At 37.7% G+C, this 26,039-nt stretch overlaps 1 protein-coding gene and 1 pseudogene across 4 annotated transcripts in view; one reads left to right on the top strand and one right to left on the bottom strand.

Annotated features, from left to right (window-relative positions):
* The first annotated feature begins 11,104 nt into the window (after positions 1 to 11,104).
* Positions 11,105 to 26,039, top strand: part of MIA2 (MIA SH3 domain ER export factor 2) — a 95,457-nt gene continuing 80,522 nt past the window's right edge. For 2 of the 4 annotated variants that reach the window (XM_034648417.1, XM_034648416.1), the window contains exons 1-2: positions 11,105 to 11,255; positions 24,848 to 24,963. In XM_034648417.1, the coding sequence (XP_034504308.1) occupies positions 24,849 to 24,963 (115 nt within the window). In that variant the 5' untranslated portion in view covers positions 11,105 to 11,255; position 24,848. Of the gene's footprint in view, positions 11,256 to 24,831; positions 24,964 to 26,039 lie in introns of those variants that run through there. The other 2 variants (XM_019796635.2, XM_034648415.1) reach the window with 2 other exon arrangements.
* LOC100478468 lies at positions 12,054 to 17,196 on the bottom strand (annotated as a pseudogene).

The following is a 26,039-nucleotide window of genomic DNA, read 5'->3' on the forward strand; positions in this document are numbered from 1 at the left end:
ATGTATCCATTCTGTTGTTGATGGGCATTTGTGTGGCTTCCACACAGTTTGAAGCCCCAGTATGAACAGTGCTACTACCAATATACTTGTTCACATGTTTTGATGAATGTATGTATACATTTCTTGTGGTATATATAAGCCACCTGATTTTTAAGTTATAATGGAAAGTACTGTGCCTGTGGCTTCTTCCTCTTCTGATCCAACAATCCACACTATCAACTTTATCATGCATAAAATGCTTATTTCTCCTGTGGGATATTTTTCTGGATCTCATTTATTTTCCTTTGGTTCTTTTCTCAGATATATTTGAGTTCTTTGGTATTTGTGCCTAGAAAAACTCTTTCATCTTCTGCCTCTTATTTGACAATAGTTTCCCCGTGCTCTCATAAATGCTTTAAAGATGTTCTTTTTACATTTTACCCAGGCATTTTGAATGTTTCAGTGGGATGGTTAGCCTAGGTGACTATCTTTCCATATTACTGGAAATAGAAATCAATATAATTCAACAAATATTTTTTTCAACAAATATTTGTTAACCATTTACTATATATCAGGCTATCTTCTAGGTTTAGAGATGCAGTATTGAAAAAAAACAGACAAAATCTCTGCCCTGATGGAGTTACATTCTTAACCGATATCTCTTTAAATACTCCTGTCTGATTCAGCTTAAACATATGTTAGATACCAGTCTTTCCTCAGTGTCTTTGAATCTTTCTTTTGCATCTTTATGGATCTCATTTCTGGATAATTTATTCAGATAAATATACTATTTTATTAATTGGTGTCATGGAATCATATGTTTTCCCCCTCAGTGAAACAACTTAGTGTTTCAGGTCTTCAAGGCAGGTATTCAAACACTGTTATTTTATTTTGTTTATATACACATACATATGCATATATATGGGTGCACATGTGCAAACACAAATCTGTCATTTAAAAATCCAATTAGATGTGCCTGGGTTACTCAGTCTGTTGAGCATCCAACTCTTGGTTTTGGCTCAGGTCATGATCCCAGGGTCATGGGACTGAGCCCTACATTTGGTTCCATACTCAGCAGGAAGTCTACTTGAGATTCTCCCTCCCTCTCCTCCCCCACTCGTGTGCAAGTGCACGCTCTCTCAAATAAATCTTCAAAAAATTAAAGGAAAAATTAAAGTCCAATTAAAGATACTCAAGTGATACATGTATATTCTTGCTTATGGTGAGAGGTATTCCTGGAGAATGTCATACAAGCTGGATATACTTGTGTAACAAATGCACAGCCCCCTCATTTACAGCTACTACTCCTGAAGTTTTGGGTTTTTTAAAAAAGATTTTATTTATATGAGAGAGCCAGAGAGAGAGCACACACAGAGGGGGAGAGAGAAGCAGACTCCCCACCAAGCAGGGAGCCAATGCGGGGCTTGATCCCAGGACCCCAGGATCATGACCTGAGCTGAAGGCAGATGCCCAACCAATGAGCCACCCAGGCACCCCACTACTAAAGTTTTTATTGTAGGTTTGGCTACAACTATACATTTTTTCTGTTTGACTCTAAGGTCCCAAACATTTCATATATAAAAATGTCTTCAATTTAAAATACACATGTCTTCTCAGATATCATCTATTTAAACATGGCAAACGAATAAATAATTGAATAAATCAATACAGTATGTAATTTTATCCAAACAGAATTCACTTAATCACTGTCTCTCACCCAGTTAACATATTTTTTACTTTGTAATGATGTTGATATTTAAAAAAATAGCCAAGGGTCCCCTAGATGCCTTAGTAGGTAGAGCATATGACTCTCGATCTTGGGGTCATGAGATGGAGCCCCACGTTGGGGATAGAGTTTACTTAAGAAAATAAATAATTAAAAAAAAAGGCAAAATTATAGCAAACGCCTGTGAATTTGTCACCCAATTTAAGAAATGTGACAAATACAATGAAAACCCTGTATATTCCTCATTTCCCTTCCCCCACCACTCAGCATCAACTTTTAAGTTTTTAATTAAGTTTTCTCATGTCCTTTGAGCATATTAAGGTCCATCACTTTATAATGTCTTTTAACAAGGGCACTTTTCTCAGTTACCTGTCATTTTGTGATAAAAAATGATCCATATTAATTCTTAACCAAATTTTCTCCAAAATTAATGTGAGCTTCACTTTTATTCTGAGGCATTTTTGAAACTGACCTTAAGTAAATTCACATATGTAAAATTGATGGGTCAGTGAGACATTTGAAGCATATTGGAAAATTACACAAATTTATACTTCTACCAACTATAGGTGAGATTGCTTTTCTTTCTACATCCTTAACAATGCTGAGTTTTGTGAACTGTATTTTTTTTAATCTTAAACTAAAATTTTGTACTGATTTGTATTTCTTTAATAAAGAAACATATATTCTAGTACATGTATAATTTGGGTTTTTTTCCTTTAATTTTTAATTTTAATTGAGTTGTTTTAAAAAAAAGGTTTTTTTAAAAAGTTGCTGTTTGGGGCGCCTGGGTGGCACAGCGGTTAAGCCTCTGCCTTCGGCTCAGGGCGTGATCCCGGCGTTCTGGGATCGAGCCACGTCAGGCTCCTCNTGATGTGGGGCTGGATCCCATAACGCCGGGATCACGCCCTGAGCCGAAGGCAGACGCTTTAACCGCTGTGCCACCCAGGCGCCCCAATAAATAAAATCTTTAAAAAAAAAATAAAAAGTTGCTGTTAAAAATGAACTGTTGGGACTTCATCAAGATAAAAAGGTTTGGGACACCTGGGTGGCTCAGTCGGTTAAGTGCCTGCCTTGGGCTCAGGTCTTGATTGGGATTGAGCCCCGTGTTGGGTTCCCTGCTCAGCAGGAGGCCTGCTTCTCCCTCTCCCTCTGCCACTCTGCCTGCCTGTGCTCTCTCTCTGTCAAATAAAATCTTCGAAAAATTTTTAAAATAAAAAGCTTTTGCACAGCAAAGGAAAAAGTAAGCAAAACTAAAAGGCAACCTACAGAATGGGAGAAAATGTGTGCAAATGATATATCCAATAAAGGGTTGATATCCAAATATATAAGAACTTATACATTCAACACTAAAAAACCCAAACAATCTGATTTAAAAATGGGTAGAGGACCTGAATAGACATCTTTCCAAAAACATACAGGTTGCCAAGAACACATGAAAGATGCTCAACATCACTAATCAGGGAAATGCAAATCAAAACCACAATGAGATACCACCTCCCACCTGTCAGAATGGCTAAATTAACAACTCAAGAAACAGCAGGGGTTGACAAGGATGTGGAGAAAGGGGAACCCTCTTACACCATTGGTGGGAATGCAAGGTGGTGCAACCACTCTAGAAAATAGTATGGAGGTTCCTCAAAAAGGTAAAAATGAGCTACCCTATGACCCAGCAATTGTAATTGTATCCAAAGGATACACACAGTGATCTGAAGGGGTACCTGCACCCCAACATTTATAGCGCCAATAGTCCACAATAGCCAAACTATGGAAAGAGCCCAGATGTCCATCGACAGATGAATGGATAAAGAAGAGGTGGTGTCTATACATATACTGGAATATTACTCAGCCATCAAAAAGCATGAAATCTTGCCATTTGCAATGATCTGGTTGGAACTAGAGGGTATTATGCTAAATGAAATAAGTCAGTCAGAGAAAGACAAATACCATATGATTTCACGCATGTGGAATTTAAGAAACAAAACAGGTGAACATCAGTCAGGAAAGGAAAAAGATGAAAATAGAGAAGGAGGCAAACCATAAGAGATGCTGAACTCTAGGAAACAAATATAGGGTTGCTGGAGGGGAGGAGTGTCGGGGGAGGGGATAATTGGGTCATGGGCATTAAGGAGGGCACTTGATGTAATGAGCACTGGGTGTTATATGCAACTGATGAATCATTAAATTCTACCCCTGAAACTTAAAAAAAAAGTTGCTAGTAGAATGCCAATATAATTATTGAATAACTTCGTCTGTTTCCCTATGTTGAAATGTAATCATATAGCAAATTACCATATTTTCTTCGGTCAACTCCATTCAATTGAGTGCTGTATCGTATTACTTAAGGTTGTGTTATAGTAGTAGGGCTTTTTTTTTTTTTTCAAATTTTTGTTTAAATTCTAATTAGTTAATATACAGTGCAATATTGGTTTCAGGAGTAGAATTCAGTAGTTCATCCCTTACATACAATTCCCATGCTTATGGCAACAAGTGCCCTCCTTAACACTCATCACCCATCTAGCCCATCCCCCACCCACCTCCCTCCATCAACCTTCAGTTTGTCCTCCATCGGTAAGATCTGTTGGGGCATCTGGGTGGCTCAGTCGGTTAAGCTTCTGCCTTTGGCTCAGGTCATGATCCCAAGGTCCTGGGATTGAGCCCCACATTGGCTTCCAGCTCAGCAGGGAAACTGCTTCTCCCTCTGCAGCTCCCCACTGCTTCTGTGCATGCTTGCTCTCTCTCTGTGTCAAATAATTTTTTTTAAAAGAGTCTCTTATAGTTTGTTTCCTCTCTCTTTTCCCCCCTCCCAAATGTTCACCTGTTTTGTTTTTGTTTGATTCCACATGAGTGAAATCATACGGTATTTGTCTTTCTCTGACTAATCTATTTCGTTTAGCATAATACACTCCAGCTCCACCTGCATCATTGCAAGTGGCAAGATTTCATTCTTTTTGATAGCTGAGTAATATTCCATTATATATATATAATCTATAATATATCTCTATCTCTATATATCTATATATGAGATATATATATCTCCCACCTGTTTTTTATCCATTCATCAGTCTATGGACATTTGAGCCCTTTCAGTAGTTTGGCTGTTGTTGATAATGCTGCTATAAACATTGGGGTGCATGTACCACTTCCAATCTGTATTTTTGTACCCTTTGGACAAATACCTAGTAGTGCAATTACTGGGTCATAGGGTAGTTCTATTTTTAACTTTTTGAGGAACCTCCATACTGTTTCCCAGAGTGGCTGCACCCGTTTGCATTCCCAAGGACAGTGCAAGGAGTTCCTCTTTCCCCTGCATCTTTGCCAACACCCGTTGTTTCCTGTGTTGTTAATTTTAGCCATTCTGTCAGGTGTGAGGTGGTATCTCATCGTGATTTTGATTTGTATTTCCCAGATGATGAGTGTTGTTGAGCTATAGTAGGTTTTAATATCTAGTGTGCTAAATTCTCCCCCAATTATATGGTGGCTTTTTTTTGGGTTTTTTTTGTTTTTTTGTTTTTGTTTTTTTAACTAGGCACAGGACTTCATTAACCTTTGTTTCAAAATTTATTCCCAGGCTTCTTCAGCTTAGTTAGCTGCAAAGAATGAATTGTGTATAAGCAAAAGCCGAAAAGAGCTGCAATGTCTAGGGGACTTGGGCTTAAAAATATCAGATATAGGTTTTATCAGATCCATGAACAAAATTTGAAAAGCAGTTATAAAGTAGCAACTCTCATTAACTTCTTAGAGTTTTGTCCTCTTCAGAAGCTGACTCAGTTCACTCTGATGCCTTCTTGGAAGCTCACTATCCACAAGGTCTGGACCTTCATTATTATCAGTCTCTTCAATAGCAAGTGGTGCTTTTCCACCCGCAGAGTTTAGGCAGAAATTCTGCAGTCTCCGTACACTAGTCAGACTGCACCAGGCTGGTTCAGATGCTCCGTAGCGTCTCTGTCAGCAGTTTTGTCTCTGCATGACCTGTCATGGTCAAAGCATTGGCTGCCAGCAATGCCTGAACTTCAGGGTTATGGAAGTGCATCACTGCTCTTTGGTTTGTTAACGTAGTCATCTCTTCAATATGAGAGATATTGTTTACCCCTAATATTCTTTAAGGAGAATTAAAATTTCTTTTCTGTCATCTGCTGTAGCTGTTCTGTGAACCACGTAGTTTCTGCAAGCAGTTCCTTTTCTCCTAGTACACACTTGTGCCTGCAGTGTGGCAAGTTTCTCCTGGCTCATGATCCTTCCTTTCTTCTTGTTGGGATGAAAATGGAGTTGCATAGGGAACTAGGGTTGTTGCTAGTCTTAGGCAGACCAGCTGGGATTATGGGCACACATGTAGGAATGCCCCCAATTTTACTTTTCCAAATTTCCCCAAATAATACGTATTTTAGTGAAAACTTTAATGAAGAATTACTTTTCAAGTTGCCAAAAAATTAATTTCGATTGTGATTAAATTGACTTTATACTTTAGGAATAATCAACATCTTTAGAATATTGACTCTGTCTAAACATAAACTAGTGTGTCTCTCCATTTATTCTTTCATGTATATTAGTAAAATTCTATAGTTTTCTTCATATAGGTTCTGCAGATTTTTATTAACTTTAAGCCCAGGGTTTGTGTGTGTGAATGAGTTCCTATTTTGAATAGGGTTTTTTTCTTGCATTTATATTTTCAATTAGTTGCTGTTTGTATATAGCAAATTTGGAGAAGTTTTTTCAGTTTGCAGGAAGCTCCTTTGCTTTCCTCTTGTTTATAGTGGAGACTTATGTAACTCTATTTTCCCCCATCCAGTGGTTGACTGAATCATAGTTAAAGAGACCAGATAAGGCACTTCATCAAGAAGACAAAAATTTTTTTAATTTAAATTTTAATTTCTTTTTTATTTTTCTTTTCTTTTTTTAAAATTTTTATCTATTTAAACAATCTCTACACGTAACGTGGGGCTCGAACTCACGACCCCAAGGTCAAGAGTCTCAAGCTCTGACCCCCAAGAAAATTTCTTTTTGCTATATGTTGGACCTATAACATGTTTAACTGATTTGAATAATAAGTCTTAATTCATTGATATCTAATTTTTCCCCCATTCCTGTTACCAAGAATGCTCTGTTGAACCTCCTGGTATCAGGCTTTCTTAACAATTTGGTCCAATTCTGTACCCTTAAAAAAGGTCTTTGTTGTAAATTTGAGGGACGAAGAGTGTTGAAAAGACTTCTCTGACTACATTTTGTTTGAGAGGTTTTTTTTAAATATTTTATTTATTTATTTGTCAGAGAGCACAAGCAAGGGGAGTGGCAGGCAGAGCAAGCAGAGGGAGAAGCAGTCTCCCTGCTGAGCAAGGAGACTGATGTCGGACTTGGTCTCAGGATCCTGGGATCATGACCTGAGGTGCAGGCAGATGCTTAACCAACTGAGCCACCAGGCAACCCTGTTTTATAGTTTTGGCTTTGGAACCATGTGAATGGTTCATGTAATTAAAAAACTTGAATCAAAAAGGAAAAAAAAATCCCTAAAAATCTGAAACAAATAGATAAAAATGAACTTTGGAGTATATCAGATTGACGGTATAACTGCAGAAAAAATATTTCAAATGATTTAAAAACTCAGTCAGTTGAGGTACCTCCCTGTTGGATATATCCTAAGAAGTAAAAAGAACCACAATGAAATATTCAGTTGTAATTGGTAGTCCTAATTGTTAGTAGTAATATTAGTATTGTTTGAAACTATTTTATGCACTATATATATATGTATATATTATAGGCATAAACAAGTAATTATGTTAATGACATTAACATAAAGATTTTCAGTGTAATAAAAAGGAATACAAAAATAGAAAACATAAATAAAAATATAAATCAAAGAATTTAAAAGTAAAATAATTTAAGGAAACACTACAATATTTCATTTGAATTGGAAATAACCATATGGACTCATGATTTAGTTTTCTTTTTAAAATTCACATATTTCCTAGCTTTGTCTACTGAGAGGGCATAGAAATAATGACAGTCCAATAATGGTGAGCATCCCAGTGCCAACCGCAGTCTCTGAACACTGTTCTCCAACAAAAAGAAGCAGGGCTTCTTGAAGAAATGGCTGACTCTAAGTCTGGGGCAGGAAATGTACAAGATGAGTTTGAGACATCTTGTCATGACAGAAAGCAGGGATGCTAAGAGGCACTTTTAGAGATTTCTGGAACAACTCATTCTGAGAATTGATGAATGAAGGAAAAGAATTATTTACCTTGCCTTTTCTCAGAGAGGAGGAGGGAGAAGGAACTATTATGCATTCAAAAGGACTTAAGAGATAAATAAATATCAACTGAATGTGGATCTTTTTGAATCTTATTCAAACAAACCAACTGTAAAAGCCTTTTTTTTTTTTGGCAACAAGTGGGAAAAATTATACACAGTCTAGGTGTTAGAAAATGTTAAGGAATGTGTGTTAAAGGGTTAAATTTGTTAAATGTGATGATGCTGTTGTAGTCGTGTTTTTGTCTCTTACTGTTACTGGAGTTATTTATGGGTGAGATTACATGACATTTGGGTTTACTTTAATATCTAGCCCACCCAAAAAACTGAGTGGGAGAAAGAGGTGATACAAGATTGCAAAAAGCTGGTCACGGTTGAAGCTAAATGATGTATACATGCAACTTCTATATGTGAGTTCATATACTTTTGTGTATATTTCAAAATTTTCATAATAAAAATTTAAGAGAAGTCCTTCTCAGACAAATGGTTCATCTTTCTGGGCTGCCTTCTCTGAGTTTTTAAGGCAGGGGTGCCAAGAGGTGTCTCAGGAGACTTATCCTCCTTATAAAGTCTCTAGCCACCCTAATAAATGTGTGATAAATAAAAACAGTGTGCTTGTTCTACAAACAAAGACAAATTCCAAGACAAATGCCCCATCTTCTTCAAACCAGAGTGCCGTTTGCTAGATGAAATTTCTAGAGCTGCCCTTATCAAATATGTTCTGAAAGAATTTCTTGTCCTTCTTGTAGTCTGCTTATGCCTTCAGCACACATCCCTTCCAGCTGGAGGGATATTAATAGGGTCTTTCTGAATTTCTTTCACTTGTTACCTGAAATAGTTAACTGTGCCAATAAAATAGGGATTTATTGTTAGCTCCTGACATCCTTTTTAAAATTTTGATGTAAAATATCTTTTATGGTTCTAATATTATTTGGAGCTTGTAATATGAGATGAGCTTTTTAAAAAAATATATCAAAATAAATGATATTTTCCTTTCTTTACTCATCATCAAGAAAGAAGTGTGCTTTTTTATATGCTTTTTTTCCTCTGAAAATTTTGTTTTTAAGCGACACTGTACAACTGATGGTTTATACGCTTTTTACTTACATTTATCAAAGTTTTTGTTTTTTGTTTTTGTGGGGTTTTGGACCACAAAAAACAATAGGATGGGTGATGAATGAAATGAAATGAAATAATTTTTGTTTGCATAATAAAAAAAATCTGGATATTAAGTAAGCACTCAAGTTCATCCTCTGCTTTTTGGATTATGTGATGGTTAATTTTATATGTCAAGTTGACTGAGTCACAAGTGCCCAGATATTTGGTCAAACATTATTCTGGGTATGTCTGTGAGGGTGTTTTTGGATGAGATTAACATTTGAATTGGTGGACTGAGTAGAGCAGATTGCCCTCCCTAATGTGGGTGGCCCTTATCCAATCATTTGATGGCCTGAATAGAACAAAAAGGCTGCCCCTCCTGCCTGGCTGCTCTGAACTGGGACGTAGGGTTTTTTTTCAGTTTTTGGACTTGAACTGCATCATTAGCTCTTGAGTTCTGACCTTGCTGGTTTGGGGACTGAAATTTACCTTATTGGGTCTTCTGGATCTCAAACCTACAAACTTGGACTGGAACTATACCATTGGCTCTTTTGGATCTCCAAATTGCCATCTGCCCATCTTGGGATTTTTCATCCAATTCTTTATAATCTGTGTGTGTGTGTGTGTGTGTGTGTGTGTGTGTGTGTATCTCCATCCATTCGATTGATTCTATTTCTCTGGAAAACGCTAATGATAATTAACCATTCTTTTGATACCCCTTTGCTTGCTGGGCTGGGAAGCCTAAGGAAACACCACCGTACATATCCATCACAAATTTCTTTATGATTTCAGGTTGTTTGCCTCAGTACTTTTCTTGTTTCTGCAGGTTTGAATTTTAACTTCTGACTCATATTTTCAATTGAAAATAAAAATTAAAAATTAGTACACATTAAAAAAATAGCCAAAAGAGAGTGGAGGCCAGGACAGTAAAAAAATGCTCCCTTGGGGGGGGTGCCTGGTTGGCTCTGGTAGAGCATGAAACTCTTGGTCTTGGGGTTGTGAGTTTGAGCCCCATATACTTAAAAATAAAATCTTTTTTTTAAAAAAAAGCTCCCTTGAGGCACGTGACTGGGTGATCAGTTAAGCTTCTGCCTTCAGCTCAGGTCATGATCTCAGGGTCCTGAGATTGAGGCCTGCATGGAGCTCCCTCCTCAGCGGGGAGCCTGCTTCTCTCTCTCTCTCCCTCTGCCTCTCCCCCAGCTTGTGCTCTCTCTCTCTTTCTCTTTCTCTCGAATAAAGAAATAAAATCTTTATATATATTTATTCTAGAGAGAGAGCACAAGAGGGGGAGCAGCAGACAGAGGAGTCCAAGATCATGACCCAGTGGAAGGCAGACGCTTAACCAACTGAGCCACTCAGACACCCCTCACCTAGTTCTTTTTATCTTTAGTGTTGCCACTAGAACATTACATATTTGGCTCACTGTTTATTTTATAGGACAATGCTGATTTAGAACATTATGTCTGGATATTCTGTGTGTTGGACAAATGCAAAATTAATTTTTGAGAAGTCTTAGACTGTCCTCAAGCCCTCCTTTGGGTTTCTTTCAAGGTGGGGCTGGGAGGTGACTTTCTATTTAGTCATTAGGCCTCTTGAACTGCTTAGCTTTCATAAAACAATTATCAGTCTCATCTCTACTCCGCTGAGTTAAAGCATATGATTCAGCATCATCAGGCAAGATAGAACAGTCACATTCTACATATTATCCAGGAATATGACCTCATACTCACAGTTGTTCAGTACTTACCTATTTGAACAAAATCACATTTTACTGCTTATTTAAAGAAGTCATATTATTGCTGAAATTACAGAAGCAAAGATAAACGTTACACATCTGGTATAGGCCTACTTTAGGACTAACAAATGTTTGCACAAAACCATACTACAGGGTTTCTTGTGGTATAAACTAGCTAGCTAGACACTATCTAGACATCAAGTATTTCTTCCTCCTGGGTGCACATATCTTAGCTTTCCTTGGAGTTAGCTTGTAGCCATGTGATTAGGTACTGTCCAGTGGTAGTGGGCAAAGGAGATATACTTCCAGGCCTGGCCATAAAAGCTCATGCATTATCATTCACACGTTCTCTATCCCTTCTATATTAACCTCAGAGGCCACATGTTCAAGATGGCAAAATCATGAAATGGAAGGCTTCTGGATCCCTGAGGCACCACCTGGAAGAAAGCCACCAAGTGAAGTTGCATGACTGACTTGGTGAGTAAGAAAGAAGCCATTGCTTTTTTAAGTCAAAGAGATTTTTGTGATTTGTTACCATGTCGTATCTTAGCTTACACTAACTAATATAGTTCTATTTAATATTGACTTTTTAGGAGTTAATTCTGGAAATCACATGGCTAAGTTGATTTCCGATTATACATAATTTGCAAAGTACATATGCCCATGAACCAGCAGGTGAATAGCTCTTGAAATATAACTAATGCAAAAATGTGGAAATGCTCCATGTGTCCTTGGAGGCTGATGTGACAATTCATAAAGTCATATCAGAAGAGCATGACAAATTTTGTTATAATTCTGTGAAGTTACAGTTTAGTGATCTACTGGACGATGGGTACTTATAAATTTCAAACAGACAATACAGGTGGCACTTCTCTTGTTTCTATTCAGGATTTTAGGGTTTTAGTATTTCCCCAAATAAAAAGTACTTCTTCTGTTCCTAGATTCTTCTGGCTAGCCACATTGTTTAAGTATTTCTAGATATTTTGGCAGCTCAGAGAATAAAGGCAAAGCTCCTCTACCCTTTTGGTTTACTTGATGTTATTGTTTTACATATTTATTTTGTAATCCATAGGAATTTTATTTCATTTCAATATTCTTTTATTTTATTTTATTTTATTTTTTTTTAAAGATTTTATTTATTTATTTGACAGAGATAGAGACAGCCAGCGAGAGAGGGAACACAAGCAGGGGGAGTGGGAGAGGAAGAAGCAGGCTCATAGCGGAGGAGCCTGATGTGGGGCTCGATCCCATAACGCTGGGATCACGCCCTGAGCCGAAGGCAGACGCTTAAACGCTGTGCCACCCAGGCGCCCCCATTTCAATATTCTTTTAAAGAGAAGTCTGTCCTTTATTGGCCGAATAGGCTACTTGAGAGGGAAGAAGCGGGAAGAGTGGGTGGCCCGGATGCCGGGGCTGCACTGCTTTACAGGGTTCTAGGTGATGGAGAACGTGCCCAGGTGTGTCCAATCATCTTGGGCTTGATTTCCATTCGGCAGAAGACCTTGCCGCTGTAGACAGCCACCATGCTGCCCACCATCTTGGGCATGATGATCGTGTCCCTCAGGTGCTCCTTAACCACCCTGGGCTATGCGATTGCGAGGAGCTTCCTTCTTGTCCTTCCGCAGACGCTCCAGCAGTGAGTGTGGCTTCCTCCACAAACCCGGGTTCAGCCTCCGCTGCTGCTGGGCGCTGTACAGCGGCATCAACCTCCTAGGACTGTCCAGCAGCTGGTCGAGGACTGCGCTGTAGGTCAACTTGCAGAAGCTGTTGTTCTTCTGCTCTGCTTCCACCATCTTGTCAGCTCTTTGGATACGAATTTTAATTATAGATCAAAACCTACATTATTTACTGAAGGTTTTAAAGTTTATATAGTATTTATACTCGTAACAAGCCAATGAGGCTATTCTTTTAAAAATGCTTTATGAACACATGAAAACCCTTTTCCTTTTTTTTTTTTTTTTTTAAGATCTATTTATTTGAGAGAGAGAGCGTGCATGCACGGGGCGAGGGCGGGGGGCGGCAGAGGGAGAAAATCTTCAAGAGGACTCCCGGCTGAGCTGGGAGCCAGAGCTGGGGCTCCATCTCAGGACCCATGAAATCTTGACCTGAGCTGAAACTAAGAGTGGGATGCCTAACTGACTGAGCTACCCAGGTGCCCCACAAAAACCCTTTTCTATATTTTTATTACCCAACTATAGTGGGAGATGACATTTGATTTGGCATCCTAGATTGATGTCAAGGATAGCAGCACTTGACAAAGCCGAAGTTGTACTTTTTCAAAGGGGGAAATGGGGTAAGCACAAGAGGAGGAAGAAAAGACCATGAAGAATGATAAACAGAAGACATTTGTAGAGTGATTACTTTCCCAAGAGTTCAGGAGGATATCTCTGTACTTTGTCCTGTCCAGCTGAGTCGCTGAATCATACACCCTATAGCTATACTAGTGACAACGTCATTGTCTTTCGTGGTGTTGTTTCTAATAATGCACATGCTTTAAAGTTCAAGAGGACTAATCACAAGGGAGACTTTAATGCTGAAAGATGCAAAATGTCTGCACTGAGGCCTTTGGGAATGATATATTTAAGATGGCATAGATATGAAATATTGAAAACAGAAGTATAACAGACGGGTGCCTGGGTGGCTCAGTTGGTTAAGTGTCTAACTTCAGCTCAGGTCATGATCCCAGGGTCCTGGGACAGAAACCCACATCTGGCTCCCTGCTCTGTGGGGAGTCTGCCTCTCCCTCTCCCTTTGTGTGCTTTCTCTCTCTCAAATAAATAAATAAAAATCTTAAAAAAAGTTTGTTATAACAGAGCGAGGCTTAGTCATAGTATACAATGGTTGTAATGTGAATTTTTACTTCTGTGGTTATTTGCAGGAAATTTAAATCCCAACCAAATTTCTCTTGCCCCTAAGATTACTTCCAAGATGGTTCTTTTTGCCACCAGTTTACATATGTGCCAAGAAATAAAAATTCATTTTAATATAAGTTTAAGAAACATGCTACTTTTTAAAAAGATTTATGTATTTTTGAGAGAGAGAGAGAGTGAACATGAATGGGGGAGGGGCAGAGGGAGAGAATCTTCAAGCAGACTCCCTGTTGGGCACCCAGCGTGAGGTAGGTCTGGATCCCATGATCCTGCTTTATTGACTGAGCCACCCAGGTGCTCCCAAGAAACATGCTACTTGAAAAGTATTGGCAATTATTTTCTGGGATCTCATAATATGTTCCAAATCCTCACAATTACTCCCTTATTCTCATTGTTAATGAGGTTTACTAAGTTGATATCCAATGTCCCTTCAGTTAGAGAATACTGCTTAGTCCAGAGGGTAACTTGTGAAAAAAAAGAAGGAAGGGAGGGAGGGAGGAAGGAAGGAAAGAAAGAAAAGAAAGAAAGAAGGAAGGAAGGAAGGAAGGAAGGAGAGAAAGGAAAAAAAAGTTATTGAGAACAGTAAAGTTAATACTATAGTGGAGTCCTTTTTTGGAATTTCCTTGAGTGATAGCAAGATCTGCAGTGTTGGGGTGCCTGGGTGGCTCAGTCGGTTAGGCGTCTGCCTTTGTCTCAGGTCATGATCCCAGGGTGCTGAGATTGAGCCCCGCATCCGGCTCCCTGCTCAGTGGGGAGCCTGCTTCCCCCTCTTCCTCTGCCTGCTGCTTTGCCTACTTGCGCTCCTTCTCTCTCTCTCTCCGTCAAATAAATGAATAAAATCTTCAAAAAAACTTTAAAATTTTTTTAAAAATTAGAAAAAAAGATCTGCTTTGTTGAAGTGAGCAAGGACATGGTTAACATGCTTTAAAAATTTATAACTATGGGGCGCCTGAGTGGCTCAGTTATTTAGGTTAAGTGTTAGACTCTTGATTTTGGCTCTGGTCATGATCTTTGAGCAGTCCGCTTGATTTCTCTTTCTCTCCCTCTGCCCTTCCTCCACCTTACACACACTCTCTCTCTAAAATAAATAAATCTTTGAGAAAAATTTATAACTAGAAAGGGAATTTGTCATTCCTAAACCAACCATAATACTAACAATATTCAGATAATTCCAGAAACTTCTAAAATAGTGTGGCTTGTGAATATAAATTCCCAACATCTCTTTCATCACATTGTGGGAGACAAAGAAATAAACAAAACATAGTCCCACATGACCCAGGAAAAAAATCATAAGTTGTCAGCTTAGACTCATTGGCCAGGATGACATCATGCCACATTTTCTGGGATCTCAACTAGCAGCCTTACCCCACAGAAACTTTGTAAGTCAGTAAAAATCTTATTGATTTGATGTCAAGTAAAATACTTTTTGGTGGAGAAAACATATACTTAAGATGGTCGTTGTGTGAAATCTTGTTGTAATGAAAAATGGAGACTCAAATACATCATAAATGATATTGTTTAAAAATATTGTGTCCTGAAGAAATGTAAAATAAACCCCTAAGGTGACAATAATACAAGATGTTATTGTTATATGATTGCCTTCTATGAAGCAATGGTGAGCTCAAGTCATAGTTACTTCTGAGGCTAAAAGTCTGGGTATATTCAGTAGTATAATTAGAGTGAATTTAGTGGATTAATTCTGGTTTGTGGACAAAGCCTTGGAAAACACCTTCTCAAATGATTTCTTAATATCTTCATCATTAACAGTGCATTGTTAATAGTTTGCTGAATTAAAATGGTACCATATGCATTTTCCTGAGGTCAGTCAGATTGTATACTTTTGTTGTCTTTTAAAATAAATAGTAGGCTTGTGTGTGGTGAGTCATTGTTACCGTGTAGATACAGGCTTAGGAGAAGAAAAAACATGCATGCTTGAACTAGGACAAGTCTGCTGGATCCATTGCACCCTTCCTAACCTTCCAGTTATTTCTCTCTTCCTTTCTCACTGCCACCTCTGCCACCACTTCATTAGGAGTAAAGCGTATTTGGGGGACGGTTATGTAAAAGGAGACAAAATTGCCTGGTAGTGTATTGGGACAAGAATGGGTTATGGAAATTATTTATTTGAGAAACATTATTTTAAAAACTAGTTATTATACTTCCAAATTGTTTTTCATTCAATTTGATGAGTGTTCTAATTGATTTTTATTTTGCATTTCTTTTTGCACAGTGTCATATTTGTGTGATTTACCTAATCCTTGTGATTTATCTAATGAAAAAAGTCACAAAAGGTACATTTATTTTTTTAAGCACCCTCAACTTTGACCCGTAGAAAGGTGCAAAGGTAACCTTTATTGGAATTTTGTCTTCCAACAATCAAAAGATATATTTATTTTGCTTTCAGTAATCTTATATATTAAGTATCTTTCTATTCTGCTAAAGAATTAACCAACCTCATGAAGAGAATTGGCAAAATTAAGAATTCTCCACATAATTCAGATAAAATAAGTTTTTGACTTAAATGTTAACTTTAAAATGACTTTGAACTGTTCTGTATGGTATAGTGGTAGTGGATACATGACTATGCATTTGTCAAAACCCATAGAACTCTCTGCTACAGTTAATTTTACTGTATCCAAATTAAAAAAAATCAACTTGAGGGTGCTTCAGTGGCCTAGTCAGTTAAGTGTCTGCCTTCGGCTCAGGTCATGATCCCAGGGTCCTGGGATCAAGTCCCACATCAGGCTCCCTGCTCAGTGGGTAGTCTGCTTCTCCCTCTCTGTCTGCCCCTCCCTCCCCACTTGGTCTCCCTCTCTCTCTCACAAGTAAATAAAATTCTTGAAAAAAATCAACTTGAATGGCAAGGGAACCCAAGATGAAATGTAGGCTATGGCAAATAAATCTAGCTGTATTACACATGAATTACATACTGCACTGAAGGGGATGGGGAGGACAGAAGCTGACCTGAATAGCTTTGTAAAAAAGTGTCTTGATTAGCTACTGTAAGGCTAAGGGCAAAAAGTGTTATACATAAACATCTAAGTCTGATTGGTAAATTTGTTTGTCACGGGGTCTGGGTTATCAATTTTGAATCTATTTTACATGTATGCTAGGGTTAAACAAATAAGTAAATATAGATAATGAGCCAGTTTTCTTTCTGTTGGACAACTTACTGTTGAGTTCTTTGATAGTCCTCCCTCCAAGAGATGGAATTAGAGTCCCCTCTCTTGAAAGTGGGGTGTACTTAGTAACTCCTGTCAAATGAACAGAATACAGAAGAGGAAAAACAGTTACTTTACATTGGAGACACCTGGCGAAACTTAACCAAGTAATCAAGATTAATAGTACCAGTAATTAGACATATTGATATCATGTATACCCGCTGATAGGCTGTGATGAGAAGGGTACACCACTCTGAGATTCTTCCCACAAACTACAATTTCAGTGTAATTACGAGAAGGCATCAGATAAATCCAAATTGAGAGACATTAAATAAAAAGTATCAACGCATGAAAAGCAAGGAAAGAATAAGGGACTGTCACAGGAGATTATCCTAGAAGATTGAGGGGAAATGACAATTGAATACAATGTAGTAACCTGGATTTGATCTTAGAACAGAAAAAGGACGTTAGTTGGAGAAGTAGGGAAATCATAATGAAGTCTGTAGTTTAGTTAATGTATTGTACTAATGTTAATTTATTATGTTTGATCATTGTACTATGCTTATATAAGGCTATGTAAGGTGTTAACATTGGGGGAGCCTGGGTCAATAGTATACAGGAACTCTGTATTTACCACTTTTCTGAAGGTCTAAAATTGTTTCAAAATAAGTAAGCCTTTTTTTTTTTTTTAAAGATTTTATTTATTTATTTGAGAGAGAGAGCATAAGCAGGCAGAGGGGCAGAGGGAGACGGAGAAGCAGGCTCTCCACTGAGCAGGGAGCCCAATACAGGGCTTGATCCCAGGACCCTGAGGTCATGACCTGAGCTGAATGCAGACACTTAACTGACTGAGCCACCCAGGCACCCCTAAGTAAGCCTTTTGAAAACAGGCTTATGAATAATTTCTCAAAACTATCAAATTTTAATTTTTTCCGGAAATAATCTGCATTGCTTTACTTTCATTTACTTAACATGTCCTAAACCAAACTCATGATCTTCCTCCGCCTCCCTTCCCAACCTGCTCCCTCCTGTGCTCCAGTCTCAGTAAATGGCGCCTCCACATTCTCTCTCAGCTGTCCAACTAGGAAACAGAGTCATCTTTGACATTTCCTTCTCCCGTACTTCACAACAAATTAATCACCAATCCCTAATCACAAATTCTGAATGTCTCCCTTTATATTCTAGAAATGAGTTGTCTTGTTTGTCTTCTCCTGTAGATTATAATCTCCCTGGGAGCAAGGACAGTGTCTGCTTTATTCCCCCATGTGTTCCACATGCCTCACACAGTATCTGGTACATAGCAGACACTCAAAAGCTATTGTTAAAGAAAAGAATGAATGCACATTATATTGTATGTTACTGTTTAATTGTATTTTCACATCTGAATCCCTTCTGTCTAACATAGTGGGATGCATCCATATACCTCATTTATTTGTTTTTTTATAACTGTGGTCATCAAGTTTTAGAAATCAAGTGCAGTTCCATTAACAAGTTTCACCAAGTCCAATTTGATGTTCTGATTGCAGTAGTCAGTGATAGTTCAGAGAATCATGTGATACCTGAGCTGGAAGGACTTGTGGAGGAGGTCCTTTGGCACAAGTCTCTCATTCTATGAGCAAAGACTTTGAAGCTCCAAGAAACTAAGTATTTTGCCAGATCCTAGTATGAGTCCCTTGACAGAGGGGCATTTTTTTCTGTCCCAGGGAACTTGGAAGAAAAGGAGAGAAAAATAAACAAAAAACAAGGAGAATGGTAGTAGTAGATTCATTACTCTTTACATGATTGAAAGAAGTGGATAAAATAAATAATCAAAAAGAACTTATCTATTCATTTCCATGCAGAAATTTTATTCTATATGCTTTTAAAAAAATTTAGTTATTTGTGGGGAGGTATAAACATTAAGTTACTGATATTTTTGTGCTTGTGGGCATGAGGTACTTAGGGACATGGACACCAAAATATGCAAGAAGGAAAGGTACATAAATGGGGACAGAATGGCAGCAGATAGTGAAGGAGGATGATTTTGGAAGGGATGGCATAAGAGTATATAAAATTGACCCATATTGATAGTTCTTAAAAGACATTAAGCTATTGATGACTAGAAATTAATTGAAATACTAAATATGTCTGTATTATTGCTCCTTAACTTATTCATGTAGCAACCTGTCAAACATTACCTACAGTGTTTGGGAACCCAAAGCAAAAATTTTGCTTGCTGGATATTAACACTGCTACTACTAATACCAATGAGATGACAAAGATATATATGAGATCCAATTCCTTTTGTCAAATTTTTAAAAGAAAATTTAATCAAAAAGATTACCTGACTTTCTTTTTGAAACAAGAGAAAGAGAGCAATTGAGCAGCACAGCTGAAGATAAAATTTCATTTAGTCACGAGGCATCTTGAAAGTAAATAAATTCATTTATTCATTCATGCATGTATTTTTCATTCATTCAATAAAGTTATGAGTCATCTATTTATTAAGTGATTTAACCTAAGAAGAATAAGTAGAAGTTAGCAAAGCAAAAACAGTGAAATTATATGATAAAAACACAAATAATGTTACTCTCTTCCTTAAAATCTCCTATGGCATCCCACTGCACTTAGGATAAAACTTACACTTATTTCCACAGCCCAAAGTCCCTGCATGATTGGACCGCCTATGTCTCCTACCTCATCTCCTACCACTCTCCACTTGCCTTTCTGTTTCTCGATTGTATGTGCCAACTTATTTTCCACCTTTCCATCTTACATACTGGAATGCTCTGATATGGCTCCTTCATTTTTTTCTTTCAGTGTTTGGTAATCAAACTTCAGACAATGAAGTATGACCTCCTCCTTAATTCTTCCCTCTGCACAGAATGTTCTGCTTTCCTATTCCCCTATGTTAAGTCAAATGTCACTCTCCAGAGATGACTTCCCTGACAACTTTATCTAAATAGACACTTTTCTCCATAATAACTTATCACTACCTGCAGTTATCTTGTTCATTTATTTGTTTGCTTGTTCTTGTCTGTGTTGCTTCATTAGCATGCAAGGTCCATGAGAGCAAGGACTTTGTCCTGTTCACTCCTATATCTCCAATCCCTAGAAGAGTGTCTGACACACTCTGGGCATTCAATAAATAATATCTACCCTGAAGGATGAATTCGTATGTGAAATATTAAGCTCACTGGTACACAGTTGGTACCATGGTACCATGGTACCATTGTACCACTGGTACAATGCTCAACAAACATTAAATACCTTTCCTTTGCATAGATGAGACTAATCAGTTCAATCCCCTGATCAGCAAATATCTCACACATATCATCTTGGATGTCGGGGATGTCCTGTACTATTATTCAAAAACACATAGTAAAGGAATAATGGTCATGTGTGGGATATTCTTTTTTTTTTTTTTAAGATTTTATTTATTTATTTGACAGAGATAGAGACAGCCAGCGAGAGAGGGAACACAAGCAGGGTGAGTAGGAGAGGAAGAAGCAGGCTCATAGCGGAGGAGCCGGCTCATAGCGGAGGAGCCTGATGTGGGGCTCGATCCCACAATGCCAGGATCACACCCTGAGCCAAAGGCAGACGCTTGACCGCCGTGCCACCCAGGCGCCCCGGGATATTCTCTTTTTGCTCCTCCCAATCCATTTCTCACTTTTGGCCAGTGTGCTCTGTGTCCCTGGAACACAGACCTTTAAGCCTGCTCCAAAGCGGCTCCCTTATTCTCTGGCATCTGGCTGGGTTTGGTCAATGCAAATCACCACTGGGAGTTCAGAAAGTAGAAGAGTGAGGTCTTCCTGACTCAGTTTCTCTTGGGCAGGCCTCTCCTATAGTTCTCTCCAGGTAGTGCTCATTGTTCCCTCATGCCTAGGGACATTACATCCCTTACTGGTTTCCCAGATCCTTCCCTATCATTTCCTCAATCACAGAGTAGTGCCATTCCTCAAAATGGAACACTCACTGTTTCCCGTTAGAACTCTAATAGAGGCAGAGGAAGAAAATGTGGGCGGAATTAAAACACGGCCTTCAGCAACACAAAAGCAAACAAAGGTAAAAGGAACCGTGGAGCGACAAGCACAGATCATGGCCCCAAATGTGCATGTTCTGCCATCTCCCTGTTTTGTGTCTTTGGATCACTAGTGTCTGAGATTGGGTCCTCTAGAAGTAGGTGATGAGAAGATTTTGGGGTTCAAGGGATCACCACTAATGAAAAGAAGGGGGAGAAACCAGGATTAGGCAAAAGGCAAAGTCAAACTTCAGTGCAGGCTCTACAAAGCTTCAGTCAACCCAGTAGGGAGCTTTGGAGTGAGGAATGCCTGTCAGTGTTCCACATAAGGCTCCAATGACCCAACCTTTGTACTCTCTTGTAATTTATCCACTAGATCACACAGGAAGGGGTGTCTGCCATAGGTTACCTGCTACCTGTACTCTCTGCAGCTGAACAGAAGGTCTTACTTTGAAGAGGGAATATGGGGGACCATCTCTATGTCTTCCACACCAGTTTGAATCTTAATCTTTCTTGGGCCTTATCTCTCACTGTTTACCATGGGAACTGTTTTCAAAAGCTTTGTTCCAGTACCTCTCCCTAGTAAAAATCACCCCAGCTTAATTAGTTCAGCTTATCCCATGTACTTCTAATTAAACTTCTCTATCTTATAAATTTCCAGAGTAACAGACAGCTAGTTGAAAGAAATATGTTCCCACTTTAGGAAATCTGACGTACTGGGGTGCCTGGGTGGCGCAGTCTTTAAGCGTCTGCCTTTGGCTCAGGGCGTGATCCCAGCGTTCTGGGATTGAGCCGCACATCAGGCTTCTCCGCTAGGAGCCTGCTTCTTCCTCTCCCACTCCCCCTGCTTGTGTTCCCTCTCTCGCTGGCTGTCTCTCTCTGTCAAATAAAGAAATAAAAAATCTTAAAAAAAAAAAAAAGGAAATCTGACGTACTAAGAAACAAGATAGTAACTATATAGTATCAGAAATAACGCCATCAAGCAGTAGAAGGACAGCATTCATGATTATGTCTTCATATTGTCATGGAAAGAGTTCCTCTGTGATATTATCTCTAAGATACTGAATATGTGTGGCTTTGATGATTCATTCTTTAGCTTTATGCAGTAAGTACTCTTACTTCCTGTATGGTTTCTGAAGAAGGCCATAGTTCTTCCAAATCAGTATTCCTGACTGAGTGTTACCATGAAATCTTCCTCAGGAACAGTATATTTTAATATTGACACAATACTTGACCTGCAAAATGCATCAGCAATCAGATAATATCTAGCTAGCTTAATAGGACTGTCTTCATAGTGAAAATGGATGTTTTGGTTTCTTTAAACCAAATGCTCTTATCTCTTTCACGTACCAACTTCTTCACCTGGGTCTGTTAGAGAAGGTTAACATTATGCTACCACATTTCAGATATCTTGTTAAATTATATTTAAGTGATGATCTGAAAATAAAGTGAAATAATCCTAGTGCATTAAGTAAAAAGAAAGTGGGAACATTTGTAGTAGAAGAAAATCTCCAGGCTGGTATCTTAGGCAAAAATTTTTCTCCTGATTTTCTTTCTTTTTTTTTTTTTTAATTTAATTTAGATCTTATTTATTTTTGTGAGAGAGAGAGCGAGAGAGAGAGCGATCACACAAGTTGGGGGTGGGGGAAAAGCAGAGGGAGAAGCAGACTCCTCGCTGAGCAGGGAGCCCGATGGGTCATGACCCGAGTCAAAGGCAGATGCTTAACTGACTGAGCCACCCAGGTGCCCTCTCCTGTTTCTCTTGACTCAGATTTCCTTAAGGCCAATCAATGGCCAAATTTAAATTTAGCTGGGTACTTAACTTAAAACAAAATTGGGGCACCTGGCTGGCTCAGTTGGTAGAACTTGTGAGTCTTGATCTTGGGGTTGTGAGTTTGAGACCCATGCTGGGTATAGAGATTGCTTAAAAAAAAAAAATCTTAAAATAACNTAGCTGGGTACTTAACTTAAAACAAAATTGGGGCACCTGGCTGGCTCAGTTGGTAGAACTTGTGAGTCTTGATCTTGGGGTTGTGAGTTTGAGACCCATGCTGGGTATAGAGATTGCTTAAAAAAAAAAAAAATCTTAAAAAAAACCCAAAATTCAATTAATTAGTTGAGAATGTAACTGTAATGTCTTTAATATTAACTATAAAAAAGGAAAAATAATATTAATTATTAAATATTCTTGATTTGATATTATAAATTATGCAAATAATTGTGCTCCAAAGTTTGAAGCTGAAGTGTTAATCCTTTAAATGTCTTTGACAACGTACTTTATAGACTTGTAAAAGTATTTAAAAAAGTAAGCTAAAGCTTTTTTTTTTAATTAAAAAAATTTTTTTTAAAGATTTTATTTATTTATTTGATAGAGAGAGAGAGTGATAGCGAGAGCGGGNTTAAATGTCTTTGACAACGTACTTTATAGACTTGTAAAAGTATTTAAAAAAGTAAGCTAAAGCTTTTTTTTTAATTAAAAAAATTTTTTTTAAAGATTTTATTTATTTATTTGATAGAGAGAGAGAGTGATAGTCAGCGAGAGAGGGAACAGGCAGGGGGAGTGGGAGAGGAAGAAGCAGGCTCCCAGAGAAGCCTGATGTGGGGCTCAATCCCAGGTGTCCGGGATCACCGCCCTGAGCCGAAGGCAGACGCTTAATGACTGAGCCACCCAGGCGCCCCTAAGCTAAAGCTTCTTGAGTGTGCGTGTGTACAGCTCTACAGTGTTCTGATTGCTAGCCAAATGATCCTCAAATTCATCCTCTATCAGATTCTTTCTAAAGATGTAAAAATCTTTGACCTTCTGAGAAAGGGGGATTCTTACTATTGTTTTTGTAAAACATACGAGCAAAAAACACACTGTTAACATAAACACACTGTTTTTTGTTTGTTTTGTTTTGTGTTTTAGGATCCTGAAAGCAAAAGTCCTTCACTTTAGCTTGCTCAGGTGCTGGATATTTGCTTTGTTTATGTCAGGCACTAGAGGGGAGTGTGGTGTCATACAGCTGCTGTATTCTGCACGCTGTGCACACCGCAGCCTGCCCGAATATAGGGAAGAGGTACAGCAAAGGAGTTAGAAAAATACCTTGTCAAGGTTGAAATAGGACAACTGTGGTTTCCCCAAATCTACTGAGATCTAGTGTTTTACACAGGAAGTCCCAGTATAGGGCTTTGATCCTTTTTAAGCAGCAATAACATCCAAATAACTTAATTTTCATAGCTTTAATTATTATTTTACAATAAGATATGCCCCTGGTTTTTATCTTTTTGCTTATTTCTTTTTGATATGTCTCTGATTTTTAAAAAAGGCAAACGGAATAGAAAAGTACAAAGAAGAAATTGAACACAACTTAGAATCATACTATACGCTCTCACCGTATGGGGGAGGATTGTTTCTGATATCTCTCTCCACTGACAGAAATAGTCATACAATTTTATTTATTTATTTATTTATTTATTTATTTATTTGTTTGTTTATTTATTTAGATTTTACTTATTTATTTGTGTGTGAGAGAGAGAGCACAAGCCGGGGGAGCTGCAGGGAGAGGGAAAAGATGGCACCCTGCTGAGCAAGGAGCCTAATGCAGAACTTGATCCCAGGACCCTGGGATCCAAAGCACGCAGCAAATACTCAGGTTGTATTTATTGACTGATCTACCTGAAGACTTTAACATAAAGAGATGAGCCACCTTTTTGTGGAGGCCTGTTTAAGAACTGTTCTGTTGAATGCAAGGTACCTTTAAGTGAGACAGTTTTACATGGTTCACCTTTATAAGCCATGAGTCCAACTAAAAATCTGTTAATTATTAAACCCTTATGTATTATCTGGATGCCTGATTGCAGATTGCGAACAGAGAGCGTTTGTCCCTCAAGTTAAGCCTAAACACCAGTTGAAAATGTAATTTTCAAGGGATTTTAAAAAACAAACATTTTCCTCTTAAATTTAGTAGAGAGAGTGGGGTATCTCTTGTTTTGTCTGGCATATCTACGGCCTAAACAATTGGCTTAAACCTTTTTTGCGATTCCTGCTTGTTTTAGCATGGCGGAGCTTGGAGTTCACAGAACCCTCCTTTTGGTAATTTCTTTGGCAAAGTGTCTGGAGGGCACAAAACTGCTGGCAGATTTTAAAAAATGTGGTGACTTGGAATGTGAAAGTAAGTTTGCTTTTCTTTTTTTCCTTCTTTTCTTCTTAAACTAAGGTTCTGAAATAACATAATATGTTATTGTGGACATGCATGATAGAAGTGAGGATTAATATCACAGAAATATTTGCGATTATAAAATATACTTCACTATAAAAAGAAAATGCTAGAAGCAAAGCATTTCACAATAATTTTTAATGTTAGTTTATCAAGGGACAAAGATCAGCCTGATATATAAATATATCAGAAATTATAAGATATTAATCCAGGCCTCAAAAACAAATCAAAACTTTTACTATTTTTTAAGATAGCTAAATTGATTTGTATCGATCTGTATTAAAAAGATTTCAAGGCATTTGATAGTTCTTTATTTATGAAGCCCTTATATTTTTTAGTTTCTATTTCATAATCAGAACTTTCTGATTCTAATGAGTTTTCTAAAAATATTTTTATTTCATCTCATCATGATTTATTGTCTAAACTTTATCAAACATTAATCATTTCTGTGTTCATTTATCATGTAAAAATACTGAAATCAGTGTTAGCAGTATATAATTTTATTTGTATCCTTGAATATTAACTTTCTCCTATCTTCTACAAAGAAAAACTAATTTTCATTTTATTGCTTAAGAAGTTATTTTCTGTTATTGGCATTATGGTGCAAGATGAACAGTATCACAATATATTACAATTGTTTTAAATATGTTCTATCTCTTCAGTATGTGTGAATTATTTCTGATTTGCAACATGTAAATTAAAATGCAAAATATTATTAGTAGAAATGTAAAAAATTTATAAGTAAATTTTTTATGAGTAAACATTTTCCTTAATCATTTGGATATGTAATTTGATATATAGAGAAGATTTACTAGATGATGCTTTATAGTAGTAATCATCTTTCTTTCCCTCTTTACAACCTCATTTTAGTCTCCATAGGGCCAGACATGAAACATGAAAAGGGAACATTCAAATTTATAGTAATTTATAGTGTTATTTTAGCTTTAATCATATGACTTAATCAAAATGTTTTACACATGTTAGTATAATTATAATAGGTAATATGGTATGTGTATTACTTTATGTATCGA

The sequence above is a fragment of the Ailuropoda melanoleuca genome, chromosome 20, assembly GCF_002007445.2.
Source record: "Ailuropoda melanoleuca isolate Jingjing chromosome 20, ASM200744v2, whole genome shotgun sequence".
NCBI lineage: Eukaryota > Metazoa > Chordata > Mammalia > Carnivora > Ursidae > Ailuropoda > Ailuropoda melanoleuca.